The 23,422-nt window shown below is 47.1% G+C and overlaps 1 protein-coding gene across 1 annotated transcript in view; it reads right to left on the bottom strand.

Moving 5' to 3' along the window:
- Positions 1 to 595: 595 nt before the first annotated feature.
- LOC100669794 (solute carrier family 23 member 1-like) overlaps positions 596 to 23,422 on the bottom strand; it is a 57,332-nt gene continuing 34,505 nt past the window's right edge. Inside the window, exons 5-12 of the mRNA XM_023539154.1 lie at positions 11,026 to 11,207; positions 10,002 to 10,122; positions 9,607 to 9,763; positions 7,930 to 8,183; positions 2,460 to 2,624; positions 1,982 to 2,090; positions 1,767 to 1,862; positions 596 to 904 (exon numbers count right to left, since the gene is read on the bottom strand). Of these exons, the coding sequence (XP_023394922.1) occupies positions 645 to 904; positions 1,767 to 1,862; positions 1,982 to 2,090; positions 2,460 to 2,624; positions 7,930 to 8,183; positions 9,607 to 9,763; positions 10,002 to 10,122; positions 11,026 to 11,207 (1,344 nt within the window). The 3' untranslated portion in view covers positions 596 to 644. The remainder of the gene's footprint in view (positions 905 to 1,766; positions 1,863 to 1,981; positions 2,091 to 2,459; positions 2,625 to 7,929; positions 8,184 to 9,606; positions 9,764 to 10,001; positions 10,123 to 11,025; positions 11,208 to 23,422) is intronic.

Below are 23,422 nucleotides of genomic sequence, written 5' to 3'. Positions count from 1 at the left end.
CTGTGGGGAGCTTGTGGGCAGAGCAGATGGCAGGAAACCATGGTGCCCAGCCTCAGGACCTACCTGGGTGAGCCCATGCCACAGCTCCCACAGTGGAATGGGGCTGCAGCACTAGGAACTCAGAGGGGAGCAGGAGGGACCAGGGGGTGGTCCTCACCACCTCTGAACAGCCAGCCCTAAGGAGCAGGGCAGGAGGGGGAAGGATGGAGAGGCTGGCAAGTCCCTTGCCTCTTTAGAGAAGACAGAACTGGCCCTGGTGCCCTTTCGGCAACCAGCCCCATGTCCATTCTCTGACCAGCCCAGGCCAAGAGCATGTGAACTAGGTGAGTTTCTGGTGGACGTCGGGTCACAAGTGTTCACCCTGGACACGCGGTAGCTGCTTGCCAGCTAAAGCACACTGGTCCGGATCTTAATCCAGCAGTATACTTGTCTGAGTGCGCAGCTGGCGGTGTAGGAGGTGCTCGGAAGGGCGGGGCACCCGTAGTAGACCATCTGGGGTCAGCACATGGGGGGGGGCGGTCAGCACGTTCTGGAGGCCAGCACGTTCTCTGGGAGCCAGCACCTTCGGGGTCGGGATCAGCACGTTCTAGGGGGGTCAGCACGTTCTGGGGCAGGGGCTCTGGGGGGTGCCAGGATGGTTCTCTTCACATTCTGGTCTCCTGATCACCTTTGCGGCGGTATCCTGGGACGTCCAAGGAGCAGAGGGTGAGCTGGCTCACCTCCACCTCACGTTTCCGGACTCCCTCCAGCTGGGGCCAGAAAGGAAGGCACCAGCTGCAGGAAGAAGTGTAGAACTTGGTGCCAATCCCACAGGGGAGGCCGTAGATCTCAGAGGCTTCCGAGGTCGCCTCTGACTCCTCCTGGCTTTGATTCCACGCCAGGAGCCCGCGCTCCTCCACACTTCCTAATAGGAGACAGAAGAAATCGGACTGGGCCCTGAAGGAGCGGGCTGAGTGAGCCCTGGCGCCCCCCTGCAGGCGCTCACCGGGCCTCCATTGCGCCCCTGCAGGCGTTCACGAGGCCTGCACTGTCCCAGGGCCAACACAGTGCAGCTCCGCTCAACTCATCAGGCACCTTCTGGGTGACTGAGCCTGTGCAGAGGGTACAGTTGTGCCCAAGCACAGTCCTGTCCCCAACTCCAAGGGCACACAAAGGTTCCACATGTTAACGTTTCTGAAGTGGGGACGCATTTCACAACGAGTGAAGAAATGTGGAAAATACAACGCAGTGAAGCAGGTGCTATTGTGCAGGTGTGGACAAGCGGCTGCTGGACGACCAAGAAGGGTGAGTTTAATGCTGCCCGCGGAGGAGGAGAGAGTGGTTTGCACCACCTCCTCCAGGAAGCCAACTATGATTGCACCTGCTCGTCTCTTCCTTTTGCGACTTGCTCAGCACTGGTGCACCCGGTTTGCCCATCCTAGCATGACTACACTGTGCTATAACTGTCTGCACTGCTGTGTTGCCCTCCAGGTAGCCCGGGGATTTATAGAAGGCAGCGACATGTCTTATTTCTGGAGCTCCATGGATTTTTGTTGAAAGAGTGAATGAATAAATCAATACATGTGCAGTGTCCCTCACCAACTAGAGTGTAGGTGCTGAGAAAGCAGGGCTGGGTCTTTTTCCTCTTGCTTTTGAGGTTTTTCCCACCATTGGGCCCTTACAACCCCCTCAGACCCAAGGCCCAGTCATGTATGCTCTGCCCAGCCTGGCATGGCAATGGGGCCAGGAGAAACTCTCCAAGTGGTCCAGATACCCAAATGCCCCACCTGGGATGGTGTTGTCCAGTAGAAAGCCCAGAGATCCACCAACAAACATGCCGGTGGTCAGCAGTACCTGGATGACCTGGTCCAGCTGGAGAATGCCTGGAGTGGAGACAGAAGACTGGGACTTACAGGGACCAAGGGCTTTCCTCCTGAGGGGACAGAGCCTCAGCTCCACTTGCTCTGACCTGGGGCATAGCAGTCTGGGGACAGGGTATCACCTGTCTGGAGCCTCTCGGGGTTCTTGTTCACCCAGTTGGGAATGGCGAGCCCACAGTAGATGGAGAAGCCAAAGACAAAGAGATTCCGGGAGGAGTTCATGTCCACGTACTGCAGGAGAAAGGCCGAGAGGCAGGCTGGCACTCAGCACCTGCGCTGCGCGCGCGCACACACACATCACCCCCTGCAGAGGTCAGTCCACCCGCAGCCGTGCCCCAGCTGCTGAGGAGGGCTGGGCTCACAGCCACACCAGCGGGCAGGTCCAAGCCCCAGCCCACCTGGCTGGCCATTTGGGCAGTGCTCTGAGCTGATGCTATTTCTGGTTTTCAGAGGTTTGATGCTTCTGGCTATTCTTTCTTCCATGCGAAGTCCAGTGTGGCTTCTGGGACCCAGGATCCCCTCCCCACTCCCATCATCTCAGCCCCGCCGACTTCTTTCAAGAGGAGCAAAGTGACTGTTTTCCTCAGGTGCCACCCTCACCTGCAGATTGGAAATCCCCACGGCCGTGATGACCCCGAACATCACCAGGAACATGCCTCCGATCACAGGGGTCGGGATGGTGGCAAACGCAGCCCCAATCTTTCCAAACACACCCATCAGGAGCAGCACACAGCCTGCCGCCACGATCACCATCCTGCTCCCCACCTGCAGCACCCAGGAGACAGGCAAGGGGCTCAGCCCGAGGCCTCTGCCCTGTGCAGGCACCTCGACATCGTTCCAGTGTACTAGCAAGAGCAGCAGCAACCCAACCAAGAAACACTCCTCTGCTCCCCGATAGGGTTTGGGAAAGGAGGGTGTGCGCCTTGTGAGCGCCTACAGGGGGCGCCAGAGCTCCCTCCGCCCCTCCCGGCCCACAGGACCCACCCAGTCTGGACTTCTTGGGCCCTTTACAGGGGGACCAGGAGTCTCTCTTCAGAGGCGGCGGGGAGAATGAGGGGTTTCAGAGCTGAATCCCACCCAGCTTTACCTGTGATGAGCTGTGTGACTTGAGCCACACTACCTAACCGCTCTGAATTTACCAAATAAGATCACTGATACTTACTTCACAGGTTAAATAAGATAATGTATGTGAACTGTGTAGAATAGCAACTGTGAAGCCTAGTTAGCACTCTATGTTGTTATTGGCTGCCATCCAGTCCGTTCCGACGCATGGTGACCCCATGCTTTAGGGTAGAACTTCTCGATAGGATTTTCTTTACTATAATCCTTATCAAGGCAGATCGCCAGACCTTTTTTCCTCATAGCATATGGGTGGATTGGACCTGCCAACCTTTAGGTTAGTAGTCTAGCACAAACCATTTGCACCACCCAGAGGCATATATTTTTTTGGTATTATATTAACCAAGACATCTTCTCAACTGGGAGAATGATAGATTTTCTCAACAAGGAATCATTTCATGAAATATGCATAAACTCTGGTTCTTCATATCTAACCTGTTGCCACTGAGTCGTTTCTGACTCATAGTGACTCCATAGGATAGGGTAGAACCCTACAGGGTTTCCAAGGAGCCCCTAGTGGATTCGAACTGCCGACCTTTTGGTTAGCACTCATAGCTCTTAACCACTAGGCCACCAGGGTTTCCTCCTCATATCTGGGGGGGCTCCATTTAGGATACGAAACTGAAGTGAGGCCCCAGCTCGTGGTATTTTGCAGCATTCACCGTTTTTGTCCAGAACCTTAGAAGTGTGTTTTTCTCTAGTTCACTTCCACAGAGGTTTAATTGTCGCTCTGCAGTTTGCGCTTTCAGAATTAATGAAAAGCGTGAGCTGGTTGGAGTGGAGTGGCCATGACTCTGACCTCACCCTGTTGTGAGGAGAGTGGGTGTGGTCACAACCTGTGACATTCTGGGACCCAGCCCCAGCCAGGTGCCAGCAGCTGTCATGTCAGGACACTGCTGATTGATGCTGAAATGAAACCAATTGCTGTGGACTCGGCTCTGACTCACAGCGCCTCCATGTGGGTCAGAGTAGAACTGTGCTCCATGGGGTTTTCAATGGCTGATTTTTTTTGAAAGTAGGTCAACGGGCCATTCTTTCAAGATTGCTGCTTGGTCAAGGGTTATACTTGGGTCTTGGGTGACAGTTACTACTGGTGAAACATAGGTGATCTCTGCCTCTGAGGCCTTCTGCATCCTCCTCAAAAGCCAGCGCCGTTCAGCCAACATCCCTGTCTTGATATTCCATCCATGAATGGATTTAGATATCTATTGTCAGTGAGTGTGTTTAGTTGCTCTTGAACCTGCTTCTCATCCATTTGTGTCTACAGCCGGCCCTGAAAAAGATGCTCTAATGTCAACTAGCTGAAGCCCCGTCACGTAAGGATAAAGTAGTGGGTTCTGCCTTTGCTTTCTCTTCTCTTCCCAGTCTAAGTGCTTCTGTATTGAACTGTCTTCATTTGAAATTTTTACTAAGTCAAAAGACTGTTTTTGTTTTTGTTTATAGCCCTGACAATGAAGTGTGGGAAAAGGGCATGACTAGATCTTACGTTGCTGTCACGTGCACTCATCTTGCAGCCCGTGCCCACTTTTGACCCCAGGATTGTGGGCCAGAAGTCCTGACTGCTATTGGTACATCCTAGATCATGCCTTCAGCCTGATTTCCCCTGACAAGTGCGGAGAACCAAGAAGTCCGAACTTATCAATGCAAAGACGCAACTTGTGTAAGTTTTTGGAAGTAATACCTCAAAAGGCCACAAGGAGGAGGTGTGAGCCTACAAAAGCAAGTACTCTTCCCATCTGGAGCGTCTTAGCCAGCTCTGTGTCTAAACATCTTTCTTCCCTGCCCCTTCCCTCTCGTCTAAAGGGCCTTAGTTTAGAAACAACACATCAAGGAAATATTTGTTCTGTTTATGGAATGCAATTTTCTGTTTTGCATAAAATCAAGCAACATATTGCATTGGGCAAATCTGCCGAAAAAGATCTCTTTAAAGTGCTAAAAATCAAAGATGTCACTTTGAGGACTAAGGTGCGCCTGACCCAAGCCATGATGTTTTCAATCGCCTCATATGCATGCCAAAGCTGGACAATGAATAAGGAAGACCGAAGAAGAACTGATACCTTTGAATTAGGGTGTTGGCAAACAATATCGAATATACCAGGGACTACCGGAAGAACAAACAAATCTATCTTGAAAGAAGTACAGCCAGGATGCTCATTAGAAGCAAGGATGGCAAGACTTCATCTCATGTGCTTTGGACGTGTTATGCTTGGTAAAGTAGACAGTCACTGAAAAAGAGGAAGACCCTCAATGAGATGGACTGACACGATGGCAGCAACAAAGGGCTCAGGCACAGTCAAGACTGTGAGGCTGGCAGGGATCGGGCAGTGTTTCCTTCTGTTCTACATACGGTTGCTCTGAGTCAGAACTGACCAACAGCACCTGACAGCAACAACAGTGGGAAACATATTTGCTGCCCTATAGAATGTTGGCGGTGCAACGGTTAGGCATGCGGCTGCTAACCGAAAGGTTGTTGGTTCGAACTCGCCCAGCAACTCTGAGGAAGAAAGTCCTGGTGATCTGGTCCCTTAAAGACTGCAGACCAGGAAACCCTTTGGGGCAGGCAGTTCTACTCTGTCACATGGGGTCGATGAGTTGGAATCAACTCAGTGGCAACATGCTTATGCAGCCCCTCCCACTAGGTTTTTGCATGGGTCCGTGACCCTCACGTGGAACACACTCCTCAGTTGCACCGAAGTTCCTGAAGCTTTGGGCAAGTGTCACAGCATCCACGGTGTCACAGAGCACAGGACTTGCTGTGGGGATGGGTGCCAGCTGCAGTCATCTGCTCAACCTCTCAGTCCTGCTGTGTGTCAACTTTGGCCATGATGGGGGGTGGGGGGCAGATCTGATGCTGGAAAGAGGCTGCACATTGAAGCCACTGAGGGGACTGTAAGGAATCCAGGTGGAAGAAGGGTCTATAAATTTTGAAACTCAAAGAACTTGTGTGGGGAAATGCTGCAAAGATACACAGAAGCACGTGGAAAGCAATAAAATAATCATACTTTCCCAAAGTCACCTTAGAAAGCACCATCTTGGAGAGTTTGTGCTAGCTTTATGGGACTTTACTGTGGGAAATTGGGGCCACAAACAGATTTTAAGCAGGAACTAATCTAATCAGCTGGGGGGCATGGGCAGTTCAGTGGTAAAATTTCACCTGCCACACAAGAGAACCAGGTTCGAGTCCCAGCCAGTGTACCTCATGGGTGGCCACCGCCCGGCTGTCAGTGGAGGCTTGCGTGTTGCTATGATGCTGAATAGGTTTCAACACAACTTCCAGACTAAGAGAGACTAAGAAAGGCCTGGCAACATACTTCTGAAAACCAGCCAATGAAGATCCTGTGGCTCACAGTGGGTCAATCCAGCAATTTCTTCCATTGTGCATGGGTCCCCATTGCCACGAGCAGGGGGCCAACTCAACAGCAGCCAACAACAGCAACAGCATTGGGGTTTCAGAAAGATCCTGAGGCAGCTACGTGGTAGACGGGTTAGAAATGGCAAGATCCCAGGCAGGGAGGCTGTCCAGGCAAAAGGTGATACCCCTGGGGCTCTGGGAATGTGGAGAAGAGGCGAGAAGGGAGGCCAGGTGCTGAAGACGGCACAGGACAGCGAGGAGCTGAGGACAGCGGGGGATACTAGTGGGCTCCGTCAGATGGGGCTACCAGGAGAAGGGCAGGAATGGGGGTGCACTGAGCTTCCCACAGGCCACGCTGAGTGTGAGGGCCCCAGGGGTGGGAGGCACATCCGACCAGGGGGCGCTGAGCTTCCAGGCTTGGAGCTCGGCAGAGGGCGGGGCCCGTAAACTTCAGAAAGGGCTTTCAATTAATGTCACCGGACGGTACATGTGAAGAATGAGGACATGGCAAAGGTTTTGTTATCTATGTATTTGCCACAATTCTAAAAAAATGTCAGGACTTTCTTCAGTCCTCACAAGGCCACTTCTGGAATCACCACAACCAAAGAAAGTCAAGTGTGGGAGGCAGAAGAATGGCCTCCAAAGTGTCCATGTCAGAATCCCTAAACCTGTGAATAGGTCACCTGACATGGGAAAAGGGACTTTGCAGATGTGATCCAATTAAGGACCTTGAGATGGGGAGGTAACGCTGAATTTTCCAGGTGGGCCCAGTCCAATCACCAAACCCGTTGCCATCAAGTCGATTCCGACTCCCAGCGACCCTACAGGACAGAGTAGAACTGCACCATAGGGTTTCCAAGGTTGCGACGTTATGGTAGCAGACTGACACACCAGAGAGTGGCTGGTGGGTTTGAAGCACTAACCTTTTGGTTAGCAGCAGAACACTTAACCGTTACGCCACCAGGGCTCCTTACTCTAATCACAGGGGTCCTTCAAAGCAGAAAACCCATCCTGGCTGTGTTCAGTGGGAGCCGTGACTATGGAAGAAAGATCTGAGAAATCCAACATTGCTGGCTTTGAAGGTGGAGGAAGTGGCCACAAGCTATAGAATGCAGACGGCCTCTACAGGTTGCAAAAGGGAAAGAAACGGATTCTCCCCTAGAGCCTCCAGAAAGGAATGAAGCCCTGCCAACACCTTGGTCTTAGCCCGGGGAGACCTGTGTTGGGCTTCTGACCTCTAGAATGTAAAATAACGAATTTGGCTTGTTGCGAATCAATAAGGTTGTGACAATGCGTTAGAGCAAAAACAGCAGCCACAGGAAATTCATACTTGGAGGGATTCAGGTACCCGGTCTCCCCCCAGCGCCCCGCGTTCTCCCTGTAGGAGGTAGGCCATTCCCTGTCCCCAGACCCCCACCTGCAGCCTTATCCAGGTGATGCCCAACCCCCACCTGCAGCCTTACCCGGGTGATGCCCAGCCCCCACCTGCAGCCTTACCCGGGTGATGCCCAGCCCCCACCTGCAGCCTTATCCAGGTGATGCCCAATCTCCACCTGCAGCCTTACCCGGGTGATGCCCAACCCCCACCTGCAGCCTTACCTGGGTGATGCCCAGCACCCCCACGTTCTCACTGTAGGAGGTGGTGCCGTTCCCTGTCCCCCAGGCTCCCGCCAGCAGGCAGCCGAGCCCCTCAATGCCTATGCCACGGTTGATGGCATGTCTCGGGGGGGTCGGAGCCCCCACCAGCCGGGCACAGGCATAATAGTCGCCAACCGACTCCACCATGGAGGAGATCACGCCAGCGATGATGCCGCAGACCCCTGCCAGGCTGATGGTGGGGAGGCCCCACTGTCCTGGAAATGCAGGGCAGAGGGGTTGCTCATCAGAGGGTGAGAGGCTGCTGGACCAGATACTCCCCTACCAGGGGGGGCTCCGGAAGACTGGACAGCTGAGTGGGGGCAAGACACCCAGACCAGAGGTCACTGCTCACAAAAAGACCTAGCAATGGGGCCTGTCCCCAGGAAGGCCTGGGAGCATGGGAAGCCAAGACTCTTCCTCAGGGAGGCCTGGGTCCCTCCGTCCACAAGGCCAGGCCTGCCCACCCTGGGGCCTGGAGCCTATTCATACACGTGAGCCCAGAACTGTGGGGAAAAGAGGCCAGAAGCGGCCCAAGCAGGAGCGGGTTACCCAATAAGCAAGGTAAACACGGCCTTACTTCACATGTGAAATTGTTTGCTACAGATTAGGGAGTATGCAAAATAAGCCCGCCATTACATTGCTGACTCAGTAATCTGTCCCCGTCAAGCAAAAAACAAACAACAGCAAAACCAAACCCATTGCCCACAAGTCGATTCCGACTCAAAGGATCAACCTTATAGGACAGAGTACAACTGCCCCCACAGGGTTTCCAAGGCTATAATCTTTACGGAAGCAGACTGCCACATCTTTCTCTGGTGGAGAGGCTGATGGGTTCGAACTGCAACCTTTTGTTTAGCAGCTGAGTGCTTAACCACTGCACCACCAGGGCTCCTCTGTCCCTATCAGGGATTATAAATTTGAAAAGAGGCTTTGATTTTCTAGGAAGGTGTTGTGGGGTTGGGAGAGAGACAGCTGCCAGCCATACCTAGAAGCAGAATCTTTGATGTGCTGAAAAAATGTGAAATTGTTCACTACAGATGATCCAGTAAGCAAGGTAAGCACCGTGCTTACCTTGCCTACTGGATGATCTGCCCCTGGGCCTAAGAAGGAGCCCTGGTGGTAAAGTGGTTAAGAGCCTCAGCAGTTCAAATTCACCAGCCACTCCTTGAAAACCCTCAGGGGCAGTTCTACTCTGTCCTATAGGGTAGCTATGAGCCGGAATCCACTGGACCGCAACGGGTTTGGTTTTTGGTGTTTGGGCCTAAGAATGCATTTGACCCAGACTCGCCGGAGTGGTCTACAGTATTTCGGTCCCGGGCTTACTTTGTGCGGGAATCACAAGTCCAAGAGGAGACACAAAGGTCTGGTTGGGAGGTCTGGACTGCTCTGCCTCCCTCACTCCCCCAGGTCCTGAGCCAGTGTGGGGGAGGGGGTGGGGGGAGCCTTTGCTTCACCACCCCTGAGGATTCTGAGGACAACCCCGGGGTCCCCTTCTTCTCTTAGGGGTCTGACATGGGCTCCCTAGAGGATGTCCTTCCCAAGCCCCTCATTCAACTAACCACCCAGTGCCCTGGGCAGCACCCGGGACAGCTCCCAGGAAGCGTGTCCCAGGCAAGGAGGGGCTCACCCTAACAGCACCTGGGTAAGGGACACGGAACCACGGGGCCTGGCTCAGGACGCTGCCTTTGGTGTCGGTGCGGGCCCAGTGCCCGTAGGCCGCGGGGGCCGAGGGGAGGGCGTCGGTGACCGTGAGCACAAAGCAGGTGAGCCAGGAGATGCAGAGCGCCAGCAGCACCTGCAGAGGGAACCATCGCGCCAAATCACCGTCACCCTCCACCTCGCCCTCCCTGCCCCCACGTCCTCCCAGCAGGGCGAGGCGGAGGAGGTCCTTCAGGAAAGCGCTTTAAATGAGGCAGTGTTAGGTTCCTGACTCTTGCAGGGACTACAGGGATCTGGTGTGTCAGTGGACAGGAGGCCGCCCCAGTCTCCAGGTGAGCCGACTGAACACGGGAGGGGGCTGAGGTGCTGCTTACCGGGAAGACCTGAAACAGGTGGAACTTGGAGGTGTGAAATTTCTTCTTTTGTCCATACACGAGCACGGGCACCGTGATGTTTTTCAGGTACTGAGAAAACAGCACGATGAGAAAGATGGTCCTGAAACAAGAACACACCCAACTGGTGAGCTGGGGGCTGTCCTGAGCGTGTCCTAAAGCTCTGAAGGGTCCAGGAAGCCGAGCCCCCACGGGTCTCTGTGACCTGCGCCCTCTCTAACGCAGACACAGACTCCACCTTCTCTGAAAAGGTGGGCTGTGCCCCGCCAGGGGCTGCTGGAGGTCCAAGAGGGATTGTGGGAAGGGAGGCTGTTATTTCGTGGGGGTCTAAGAGAAATACGCTGGGATCACTGGACAGATACTGCAGTTATAGCCTAAGAGGCCAGAGTTCTAGTGCCCATTACCTTCTAGATATTCTGCAGGTCTCTGACGGTCAACATACCTCCTCAGATGCCAGAGGGCAGAGCAAACGAACAAGAACCCACTGCCACCCCAAGTCCCTTCCAAGCTCAGTTGAATGCTTAACACCTCTTCCTCCATGCAGCCTTCCTGATGCCCCCAGCTGGCTATCAAGGCCCCTGAATATGCACATTGATGCTTCTCACTGTCTCTGGTTTCCTGGCTACTTGCATCCAAGTCTTATCTCCTCCCTAGACTCTGAGTTGCTTGAGAAAAGGGGGCCATGTCTTTGCACCCTTCTCTGGTACCAAGGGTTTCCAAAAATGTGCTCAGTAGAGACCCAGTTGGTAAGGAGCTGGTAGGATCAGCATTTTGTGAACACACTAATTATTCAGATACACTATCTGGAAGTTCTGATAGGATAATAATAACTACCAGTAACAATAAATTATAAGTATCAACTTTAATGCTTTCTAAGATATGATAATATTCATGAAAACATTTATAAACTTCAAGAATTTGACAATATCCAGGACTTATATTAGTCTACTGAATGATCTTCCACCGGGGAGAACTTGAAGGACAGTCTCTCCTGGAGAGTACTTACATTGCAGCTATCCCCCAGTGGTTCCCAGCATCATTGCCTGCAGAATCGAAGAGAGGCAGGGCCACCAGGGAGATGGTTGGAGCAATAGTCAAGGGACCAATAAAGCGCATGAGAAAGCCAATGAGTCCTGAGAAGCCCACCAGCATCTGGACACAGGAGGCCACCATGATAGTGCCCTGCAACTGAAGGGGAGGGTCCTCAGACAACTGCAAGGAGGACCAAGGGCTCCAGCCCAACCCACCGTCACCGGCCCACACCTACATCTGGCTTCCCAGGTGTTTTTGTGTTCAGAAGCAGTGCAGGGGCAAAACTGAAGCTCCAAGGAATGGAGAAAAGGAGAGCTCTATCTAATGCCACTCTTCAGTTCAGTTTCCAACTGTCTGTGTATTTTCACCTGTCTGTTGGACACTTTCACTTAATGTGAAGCTTTTCAGAAAGTAGTTTTCAAACGTATTTATTGATCGTAGTGATGGTGATGATAACGCTAGCATCACTCAGTAGTGTATTGAACATGTTGCTGCTTTATTTTTCTCTCTTCTACTTTCTATTACAGTGGTTGATAAACTTTTTCTGTAAGGGACCAGATCATAAATATTTTAGGCTTAGTAGGCCATACAGGTTCTGTTGCAACTTTTCCAGACAGTGTGTAAACAAATAAGCATGGCTGTGTTCCAACAAAACTTTATTTATAGATGCTGAAATTTGAATTCCACATAATCTTGACGTGTCATGAAATATTATTCTTCCTTTGGTTTTTTTTTTTTTTTAATCCACTGAGGCAGTGGGCAGTGGGCCAGATTTGGCTTGTGGGCTGCAGTTTGCCAACCCGTGGTCTACTGGATTGATTGAGTTTACTTCCCCTTTTTTACTACTTGGTTGTTTCTACTAACTTGGTTGTTTTGTCTCACGTACTTTGGACATGTTATCAGGAGGGATCAGTCCCTGAAGAGGACATCAATCTCAGTAAAGTAGAAGGTCAGCAAAAAAGAGGAAGACCCTCAATGAGATGGACTGACACAGTGGCTCCAACAACAGGCTCAAGCATAACAATGATTGTGAGGCTGGCACAGGACCGGGCAGTGTTTCACTCTGTTGTACATAGGGTCACTATGAGTCGGAACTGACTCAATGGTACCTAACAACAACAATTTGGTTGTTCTACATTCTATTTTTATTCTTTTATAATTTATTCTTAAATCTTTAATACGAATACTTCACTTAACAAAGTCTACAGTTAAATAAAACTTCTAGCCTCCTCCCAAAGAGTGTAATAACCTTAGAAGACTAATTTCTAACACCTTCTTTTGTCGTTCATACTATTGTTGTCAAGTATTTTATTTATTTATTTACCATTTTCCACTCTCATTAGTCATTAGTTTGAATTTTATTATGTTTTCCTACAGTTAATGCTATTTGTTGTTGATGTTAGGTGCCACTGAGTTGGCTCCAACTCATAGCGACTTTATGTATAACAGAATGAAACATGTTAAGGCTTACCTAGATGTTTCCTCTATGTTTCTTTGCTCACTCTTGCTTCTTTGCTACCATTCCTTCATTCGAGATTCAATTTCCTTTTTTTCTGAAGTTATCTTGGTAAGAATCTGTGACTGATAATCTCTCAGTCTTCGTTTACCTGAAAAAGTCTTTGTTTTGCCATCAGTCTTGTATGATATGGAATTCCACAGCTGGGTATAGAATTCTAGGATGATGGTATTTTCTTTTAGCACTTTAAAAATATTATTCCATTGTCTTCTGGCCTCTATTGTTCTTAGTGAGAAGGCTGTTAAATGTCTAATTGCTATTTGTTTTGTAGGTAATTTTTCTCTCTTGTTAAGATTTTCTCTTTGTATTTGGTATTGTAGCCTCATTTTAATGTGTCTAGCTATTGGTTTATTTTTATTTTTTCTACTTGCTGTGCTTTTTTTCAATCTGAGTATTCATATCCTTCATCTGCTGTGGAAGATTATCAGCCATTATCTCTTCGAATATTGGCTTTTCCATTTTCTCTATTATTGCCTTCAGAAATTCCTATTAGATTCAAAATTGAACTCATTATTAAGAAATAGCTTCACATTTCTTAACTCTTTTTCACATTTCCTATCTTTTTATCACTCTTTGCTACATTCTGGATTATTTCCTTTGTTTATCTTTCATATCATTAATCTCTGCTTAGCTGTGTTTAAATGTTGTTTAACCCATTCATTGCATTTTTAAATTTCAATGAGTCTCCTTTTTTCTTTTTTTAAGTTCTATGGAAACCTAGGTGGCATAGTGGTTAAGTGCTCTGGCTGCTAACCAAAAGATCAGCAGTTCAAATCCATGAGGCATTTCTTGGAAACCCTATGGGGCAGTTCTACTCTGTCCTGTAGGGTTGCTATGAGTCAGAATTGATTCGACAGCAATGGCTTTTTAATTTGGTTCTATTTTCAAATCTCCCTGTTCTTACTTTATCTTCTTGTGTATCGTGGTTTCTATTTTTTCTTGATTCTCCTTAATTAGTCTAAACACATTTATTTTATATCCTTGCCATCTCTTTCTACAGTACTTTTACTTCTTCTGTTACCATTATTTTCTCAAAACAGAATCACCGTTTGCTTTTCCTTCTCCATTACTTCTCGTATCCAGTAAACAATCACATTCCTATTGGACCTATATACAGGTTGCTTTCTCCTGGGGCTAATACTGTGATGTACAGCTGGTCAGCTGGTCATCAGTGGTTTGAAGCCTTGAGATATGGGTGGGTAAATATAACACAGTGAAACGTGGTGGCTCTCCCCTTAGATCCCAATAGATTGGCCCAGTGGATTAAACCAAATTCAATCGGTCAATAAGTTAATAACTTGCAAGAACTTGGGTTTTGTCACAGCACTGGTGAAAATCATTGGCCCAGCAGAGGGAGCCAAAATGCCACAGAGAAGACTTCTGGGCTTGGGGTCTCTGTGTTGAACCCTTGGAGGCTCTGTGGGAAAAGGAGTGGAGAGAGCACTGCCTTAAACCTGTTGCTGTCGAGTCAATTTCAATTCATAGCAACCATATAGGACAAAATACAACTGCCCTCGTAGCGTTCCCAAGGCTATAAATCTTTTTTTTCCAAAATTTTATTTTGTTGCTGTTGAGAATATAATACAGCAAAACATATACCAACTCAACAGTTTCTACATGTACAATTAAATGACATTGATTACATTCTTTGAGTTGTGCAAGCATTCTCACCCTCCTTTTCTGAGTTGTTCCTCCCCCATTAACATAAACTCACTGCCCCCTAAGATTCCTATCTAATCTTTCTAGTTGCTGTTGTCAATTTGATCTCCCATAGACAGTTCTTTAAAAAGCACATGCTCAAGGCAGACCTTCTTTACTAGTTAAGCTAAACTATTATTTAGTTTTAATGATTTTAGGAGATATTTTTGGCTTAAGGTTTAAAGATTATCTCAGGGCAATAGTTGCAGGGGTTCATCCACCCTCCATGGCTCCAGAAAGTCTAGAGTCCATGAGAACTTGAAATTCCATCTTTCATTTTCTCCCTTTTGATCAGGATTCTTCTATGAAGTCTTTGATCAAAATGTTCAGTTCTGGTAGCCGGGCACCATCCAGTTCTTCTGGTCTCATGCAAAGGAGGTAGTTGTTCGTGGAGGCAATTAGCCACATGTTTTAGTCATCTCATGCTGCCATAACAGAAATACCATAAGTGGATGGCTTTAACAAAGAGAAATTTATTTTCTCACAGTAAAGTAAGCTAAAAGTTCTAATTCAAGGCATCAGCTCCAGGGGAAGTCTTTCTGTCTCTGTTGGCTCTGGAAGAAGGTTCTTGTCCTCAATCTTACCATGGTCGAGGAGCTTGTCAGGTGTAGGGACCCCCGGTCCAAAGGATACACTCTGCTCACAGTGCTGCCTTCTTGGTGGTACAAAGTCCTCAACTCTCTTCTTGATTCCCTTTCCTTTTATCTCTTAAGAGAGATAAAAGGTGGTGCAGGCCACACCCCAGGGAAACTCCCTTTACCTTGGATCAGGGAGGTCATCTGAGTAAGGGTGGTGTTAGGATCCCACCCTCATACTCTCAACATAAAATTACAATCTCAAAATGGAGGACAACCACAGGATACTGGGAATCATGGCCTAACCAAGTTGATACACACGTTTTTAGGGGGACATGATTCAATCCATGACACCACACATTCTGTACCCTCCTCCTATTCCCGATTCACTTTCTTCTGTTGCTCTAGGTGAATAGACTCCAATTGTTGTGCCTTGGTGGCTCAAGGCTGTAAATCTTGATGGAAGCAGTCTGTCACATCTTCCTCCCATAGAGTGGCTGATGGGTCTGAACTGCCAACCTACCAATTAGTAGGAGAGCACTTTAATCACTGCACCACTGGTGCTTCTTGGGGGTGCTGGGAGAAAACAGTGGAGACGGCACTGCGTTTGATCTGGGCAAGAGGAACGCCTGCCCTAGGCCCATGTTTTAGAGCAGGGGTCGGCAAACTTCTAGAAAAGGCTAGATACTAAACGTTTTCATTTTTGTGGGCCACATGTAGTTTCTATCATATATTCTTCCTTTTTTAACAACCTTTTAAAAATGTACAGACCACACCCATGAGGGACACACTCCTCAGAACCATCAACCATACGAGACCAAAAGGGCAGCATTTGCCCAAGAAGGAAGTTCAGAAGGCAGAAAGAGGCAGAAGAGATGAGCGAATGGAAACAGGGAACCCAGGGAGGAAGTGGGTAGAGTGCTGTCACATTGAGGGGATTGCGACCAACGTCAAGAAACAAAATGTGTGTAAAGTATTGACTGGGAAACTAATTTGCTCTGTAAATTTTCACCCAAACCACAATAAAGGTTCATAAATAAATAAATAATGTGAAACCCATTGTTCGTTTGTGGGCAGTAAAAGAAAGGCCACTGGCTGGATTTGGCCCAAGAGCCATAGTTTGCTGACTCCTGTTTTAGAAGCCTCCATATATCACAAACATAAAAACAAATGGTAAATGTATCCAGGAAAACATGGGTGTCTCTGTCACTTGGGGTTCACTCTCAGCACGGGCACAGCATGACCTGTAACCCTAAGCATCCACTCTCACTAGGAATGCTGTACAGGCCCCAGGGAAAATCTTTTTCGTAAATCTCGCCAATGTCCCTGAAATACAAGGCAGCTTCTTGTGAATGCAGGGAAGGCTTGTGAGGTGTGTCTTTGCCAGTGTTGGAGGCAGGCACTCATTAGGGCACAAAAAGGAAAGACGACAACTTCTGAGAGCCTTCCTCGTAGGCAGTATGAAGGCAACAGACTCTTGCATGAGGAAGCATACTTTCCCATGAGGGCTGAGTGAAAGGGAAACCCGGTCCCTGGCATCTAGAAACCCTGATTCTTGTTCCTTGCTCAGTTTTAATTAAAACCTTTGGATTTACCAAAGCCAAGTATAGGTTCCCTGGTGGCACAGTGGTTAAGCACTTGGCTGCTAACGGAAATGTTGGCAGTTTGAACCCACCAGACCTAGCAACCTGCTTCTTTAGTAACCAGTGGGAAAGTTCTACTCTGTCCTATAGGGTAGCTATGAGTCGGAATCAACTTGACAGCAATGAGTTTGGTTTGGGTTGAAGTACCACACACACACACACACACACACATGCTATGATTCCTTCTACTGATAACATAATATGAGTCGGCATCACTGGGGAAGAAGGGCGTTCTGACTTGGAAGAGGTGGCTCAGAACAAGGCAGTCTGAGATTGGCCGGTCAACCTGATGAAAGTCCACACTCACCACTTGACAAAGGAAACTCTTGGGTGTACCTTGGGCTGAAGCTATATGGAACAGTCCTTTAAAGACTAAAAATCTCTGCTAAATCTGGGTCCACCTAGAGGTAAAAAAAATGTCACGGAGTCTTGATGAGGCTGTTGAGCACACTTACATTGGGGCGTACTTTTGGACTATGTGTCAGAGTCCTGGCCTGCACAAAAAGGCTGGTTTTGAAAAGGGAGAAGAACAGCAGAAGGTTTTGGCTGCTGGAAGTGTCAGGGATGAGTGTAGGCTGGATAGGGCCTGACTCTGGGAGGGCTTCAGTGCTTCCTGGGGGCTTTTGGTGCAGCTGTGACCCGAGGCAGCTACTCACTACTCTCTCGTTGACAGACAATTAAATATCTGGTCTGCTACTGGACACTGGCCACGATTATACCCCTAGTAAATGACACCAAATAACTCTAAGATCAGACCCCAATCACGTCTGTGTGATGTCAGAAAGACTTTCCAATTAAGAAAAGGCATCAGCAAAATTTGCTGATTAATGGGAAATGATTATATTCAGGAACAGAAAACGCAGTTACATAGGAGGGCTCAGAGGATCTGGGAGGAAGTGGCAGCTCTTCTTCCCGGGGGGTGAACACTACTCAACAGTCTAATCTAACTGTAACAACAGAGACGTGGGCCCCCATTGTATGAGTCTTTGAATTCAAAAGCACTGGTTGGAGGCTTACTGAAGGATGGGACTGGCAGAGCTAGCGATCTGCCCAGCCAATAGAAGTACCTCGCAAAAGAAGCAAGGCAAGTCTAAGTCGGCCAATGGGCTGAGTTATGTGTGGTGTGGCTAATGGTGCACACCCAAACACCCGCAGTAATCCCCTTATGACTATGTAGATTCTTGTGCTGTAGCCAATGGGCTAGCTACTAAGTCTGGCAAGTGTGTTGACCAGGCTTTACTTAAATTACACTTTTCAAATAACAGGACTTTATAGTCAAATCTCAGATACCACCGTTGGTACTGATACTCCTTAGTCTTAAAAAGAGGAAGGAAGTATGGTTTTGAATATAATCACTAGGGTCCACGAGATGACACTGTGGGCAACAATCTGAGTGCACTGGCTCACATCACACTCCCCAGTTCCTCCTGCAGTCACTTGTGTTGCCCAGGACTGTCCAGATGGCCAACAGCAATAAGCACAGGTGTCTTTGATGGGAGGACAGACCTTGAGGGCACATACATGGGAGGCACAGAGCAGGCAGATTACTGACACTGGACATATGTAGACCATGGAAGGTTGTAGGTTTGTTTGTTTGTTTGTTTTTTTAGAACTGGTAATGGCAGTGGCAGTATATGGACAGGAAACTGCCAGAAACTCAATCTGGATTCTGAAGGGGACATGGAATGAGGGATATCATTGCTGATGTCAGATGGATCTTGTCTGAAAGCAGAGAATACCAGAAAGATGTTTACCTGTGTTTTATTGACTATACAAAGGCACTTGACTGTGTGGATCATAACAAATTATGGATAACATTGTGAAGAACAGGAATTCCAGAACACTTCATTGTGCTCATGAGGAACCTATCCATAGACCAAGAGGCAGTTGTTCAAACAGAACAGGGGGATACTGCATGTTTTAAAATCAGGAAAGGTGTGCGTTAGGGTTGTATCTTTTTACCATACTTATTCAACCTGTATGCGGAGCAAATAATCCAAGAAGCTGGACTATATGAAGAAGAAAGTGGCACTAGGATTGGAGGGAGACTTATTAACAACCTGTGATATGCAAATGACACAACCTTGCTTGCTGAAAGTGAAGAGGACTTGAAGCACTTACTGATGAAAATCAAAGACCACAGCCTTCAGTATAGATTACTCCACAACATAAAGAAAACAAAAATCCTCACAACTGGACCAATTAGCAACATCATAAAAAACAGACAAAAGACTGAAGTTGTCAGGGATTTCCTTTTACTTGGATCCACAATCAACACCCATGGAAACAGCAGTCAAGAAATCAAACGATGCATTACATTGGGCAAATCTGCGGCAAAAGACCTCTTTAAAGTGTTAAAAAAGCAAAGACATCACTTTGAGGACCAAGGTATGCCTGACCCAAGCCATGGTGTTTTCAATCACCTCATATGCATGCAAAAGCTGGACAACAAATAAAGGAGACAGAAGAAGAATTGATGCCTTTGAATTATGCTGTTGGTGAATAATATTGAATGAACTGTCAGAAGAATGGACAAATCTGTCTTGAAAGTACAGCCAGAAAGTTCCTCAGAAGTGAAGATGGTAAGACTTTGTCTCATGTACTTTGGATATGTCATTAGGATGGACCAGTCCCTGGAGAAGGACATCACACTTGGTAAAGTAGAGGGTCAGTGAAAAAGAGGAAGACCCTTGTCATGGATTTAATTTCATTCCCCAAAAATATGTGTCAACTTGGTTTGGCCGTGATTCCTGCTATTTTGTAGTTGTCCTTCATTTTGTGGTTGTTATAATTTTCCTATGTGTTATAAATCCTAATCTCTGCCTGTGGTCAATGAGGCAAGGTTAGATTAGGTTAAAGAGGATTAGGGTGGGATGTAACACCCTTACTCAGGTCACCTCCCTGATCCAATTTAAAGGGACTTTCCCTTGGATGTGGCCTGCATCACCTTTTATCTTACAAGAAATAAAAGAAAAGGGAAGCGAGCAGAAAGTTGGGGACTTCATATCACCAGGAAAGCAACACCGAGAATAGGCCACGTTCTTTGGACCCGAGGTTCCTGCACAGAGAAGCTCCTAGACCACGGGAAGATTGATGACAAGGACCTTCCTCCAGAGCCCACAGACAGAAAACCTTCCCCTGGAGCTGATGCCCTGAATTTGGCATCTCCTAGGCTCTGAGTTTCTTTTAGGCTGTGAGAGAACAAATTTCTCTTTGTTTAAAGCCATCCACTTGTGGTATTTCTGTTATAGCAGCACTAGATGACTAAGACAACCCTCAGCAAGATGGATTGACACAGTGGCTGCAGCAATGGGCTTAAACATAGCAACTATTGTGAGAATGGTGTGAGACCGGACACTGTTTTGTTCTGTTGTATATAAGTTCGCTATGAGTTGGAGCTGAGTCAATGACACCTAACAACAAACAATGGTAATGGTACTTTACCTACCCTGCAAATGAGGTCCTGGCCCAGACTACTATAAAAAGACTGGCCGCCCAGATTGTCCACCAAAACTAAGACCGACTTATCTATCGACAGCTCAGGGATCACTCTTTACTGTGTGAACAGAGCTGGGGGTGAAATACATATCACCTCCCCCAAAGCCGTGGAATGACTGAAAAATTAGAAAGTGTGCTTGAAGCTACAAACTGTGGGTAACCAGGGCCCAAGGGCTGGCTTTGCAGGATAGGATAGTGTAAGATAAAGTTAACACTGGGGACGCGAGGGTGAGTCACCAGTCAATTGATTTCTAAGGGTAGATTCAGAAATGAGGGCCTAGGGAATGCCTGATAGAATGTAGGCTCCATGAGGCTGGGGCATTCGTTTTGTATCCCATGCACCTAGAACAGTGCCAGGCACTTATTGTTGTTGTTGTTGTGTGCCGTCCAGTCAATTCTGACTCACAGACACGTATTAGATAGTCAATATTTAATGAAGGAGGGAGGAAGAAAGTAAGGAAGGAAGAAGGAAGGGAAAGAAGGAAATAACTCATATCACAATGTACCTGTGACTGCCCATCACAACCAGTGCTCCTCTTCCGTACTACACTGCTGTCACTGGAAAAAGCTGTGCTGTCAAAGACTCCATTTCCCAGCCTTCTCGTATCTACGTTGGCCACATAAGAAGTCTTCGTCCATGAAATGTGAGTGGAAGTAACGTGTATGACTTCCAGGCAAGATGGTTAAGAAGTAGGTACATCTTCTCCTACTCCTTCCCCTTCTACCAGCTTAATGCAGATCAGAACATGACTTTGGAAGCCACGTGCTGAAGATGCCAGAGCCACAGATGAAAGAAGCCTGGATCCCTGACTCACCACTTGGAGCAGAGCTGATCAGGAACATCTGACAGAAATATATTTTATGATTGAATTCTTATACATTTGGGTGTTTGTTGGTTATAGCCACTAGCTTTCCTGAGCTAATATAACACCTAACTGTCAATATCTTTTCAGCTCAAACCCTATTTTCCCAGGTCCAGGGATGCGATTGTGTTCTTATCTAAGGCAGGAATAATAGAATATCAATTTACCTGAATGTAATTGCTGGAATTCAGATGGTATTTATAGACTGGATTGGCAACTCTGGTATTACAGGATCCATACTACCCAGTGGAGAGTATTTCCCTGTGACAATATACTTGTGAAATCATTTGAAGGTACCTTAAGAAAGATACAAGCGGTGGGTTTGGCAGTATTACTTTTGCTGCCAACTATTTGAAGAATAGCAAAGAAAGACTCAAAGCCCTCGATAGGAGCAAGGCAGTGGGCTAAAAAGGGCCCCAATGGGGAAAAAGGAAGATGATGGAAGAAAGAATTGGAGCCACCAGATAACTTATATAGCAAATGATCCTACCTTTGCCCTTTACATTTAAAGCAAGTTGGAAATGGGAAAATTATTTCTTAGCACTATTTCTAGATAAGTCTTCAGTCTGCAATAAGGGATGCAGACATCAGGACTGATTCTTCTAAACTGAAATACATCTAATGCTGTTGTTTTAATAAATTTGGACTCAGAGTGAACACTGTGAATGTAGCCAGTTTCTAATGTGATGTGAGCTCATAAGAACAGGAGTTGATGCTTGAACTCTAGTGTTAGATTAAGATGAGTTATGGACTAAAGGACCTCCTGAGTCACATCCATGGGTAGCCTGGGATGAAAATCATAGACATGATAGTCTCTAACAAAATCTATATTGGGACATGGAACTCACGAGCTAATGTGGTAAGCATAGAAAAAATTTATCCCAGGGGATCAAGTATAACTACAAGTGGAAGAAGGATAAATCATCATTCAATAGCATCATTTAAAAAATGATACAGACTTATCACCATGCAGTCACCAGAATGGCTAAAATGCAAAAGATAGAAAATATTGGTGAGAATATGGGGCGATTGGAACTCACACACACTGCTGGCAGGGGTGTAAATCAGAACAACCACTTTGGAAAACTATCTGGTAATGTCTACTGAAGCTGAATGGATGTATACCCTGTGGCTCAGCAATTCCACTCCTAGACAAGTACACAAATATTCATAGCAGCACTATTTCTAACAGTCACCCCCTTTAACTGGAAACCACCTTTAAACACATAGTTTGGGTAACCACAGAATAGATAAATAAATTGCAGTTATGTAGGGGAACACTACCCTCGCCCTAGCTCTAACCCTAACCCTTCTTCTGACGGCAGTAGGCCCCCTGGATTGGAAGGCACTCAAAATACGACTAGGGAAGAGCTGCCTCCTCAAAATAGACTCGGCCTTAATGACGTGGATGAAGTCAAGCTTTTGGTACCTTCATTTGCTGATGTGGCATGACTCAAAATGAAAAGAAACAGCTGGAAACATCCATTAACAATCAGAATGTGGAATGTATGAAGTATGAATCTAGGAAAATTGGAAATCATCAAAAATTACATGGAACACATGAAGATCAACATCCTAGGCATTAGTGAGCTGAAATGGAAAGGTATTGGTTATTTTGAATTGGACAATCATATGGTCTACTATGCCGGGAACGACAACTTGGAGAGGAATGCTGTTGCATTCATCATCAAAAAGAAACATTTCAAGATCTGTCCTGAAATACAACAATGTCAGTGATAGGGTAATATCCATATGCCTACAAGGAAGACCAGTTAGTATGACTATTGTTCAAATTTATGCACCAACCACTAAGGCCAAAGATGAAGAAATTGAAGATTTTTACCAGCTTCTGCAGTCTGAAATTGATTGAACATGCAATCAGGATGCATTGATAATCACTGGAGATTGAAATTCAGAAGTTGGAAACAAAGAAGGATCAGTAGTTGGAAAATATGGCCTTGGTGATAGAAACAACACCGGAGATTGAGTGAAAGAATTTTGCAAGGCCAACAATTTTTTCATTGCAAATACCTTTTTCAACAACATAAACGGTGACTATACACATGGACCTCGCTAGATGGAATACACAGGAATCAAATCCACTACATGTCTGGAGACGAGGGAAAAGCTCAATATCATCAGTCAGAACAAGGCTGGGGCCGACTGCGGGACAGACCATCAATTGCTCATATAAAAGTTCAAGTTGAAACTGAAGAAAATTAGAACAAGCCAACGAGGGCGAAAGTATGACCTTGAGTATATCCCACCTGAATTTAGAGACCATCTCAAGAATAGATTTGATACATTGAACACTGATGACTGAAGACTGGGGAAGTTGTGGAATGACATCAAAGACATCATACATGAAGAAAGCAAGAGGTCATGAAAAAGACAAGAAAGACATAAAAGACCAAAATGAATGTCCGAAGGGACTCTGAAACTTGCTTTTGGATGTTGAGTAGCTAGTGAAGAATATTGAATGTACCACGGACTGCCAAAAGAATGAACAAATCTGTCTTGGAAGAAGTACAATCAGAATGCTACTTAGAAGCAAGGCTGGCGAGACTACTATGTCTTA

This window comes from Loxodonta africana, chromosome 8, assembly GCF_030014295.1.
Source record: "Loxodonta africana isolate mLoxAfr1 chromosome 8, mLoxAfr1.hap2, whole genome shotgun sequence".
NCBI classification, from domain to species: Eukaryota; Metazoa; Chordata; class Mammalia; order Proboscidea; family Elephantidae; genus Loxodonta; species Loxodonta africana.
The sequence above is the reverse complement of the archived record's forward strand: the minus strand, read 5'-3'. Positions and strand labels throughout refer to the sequence as shown.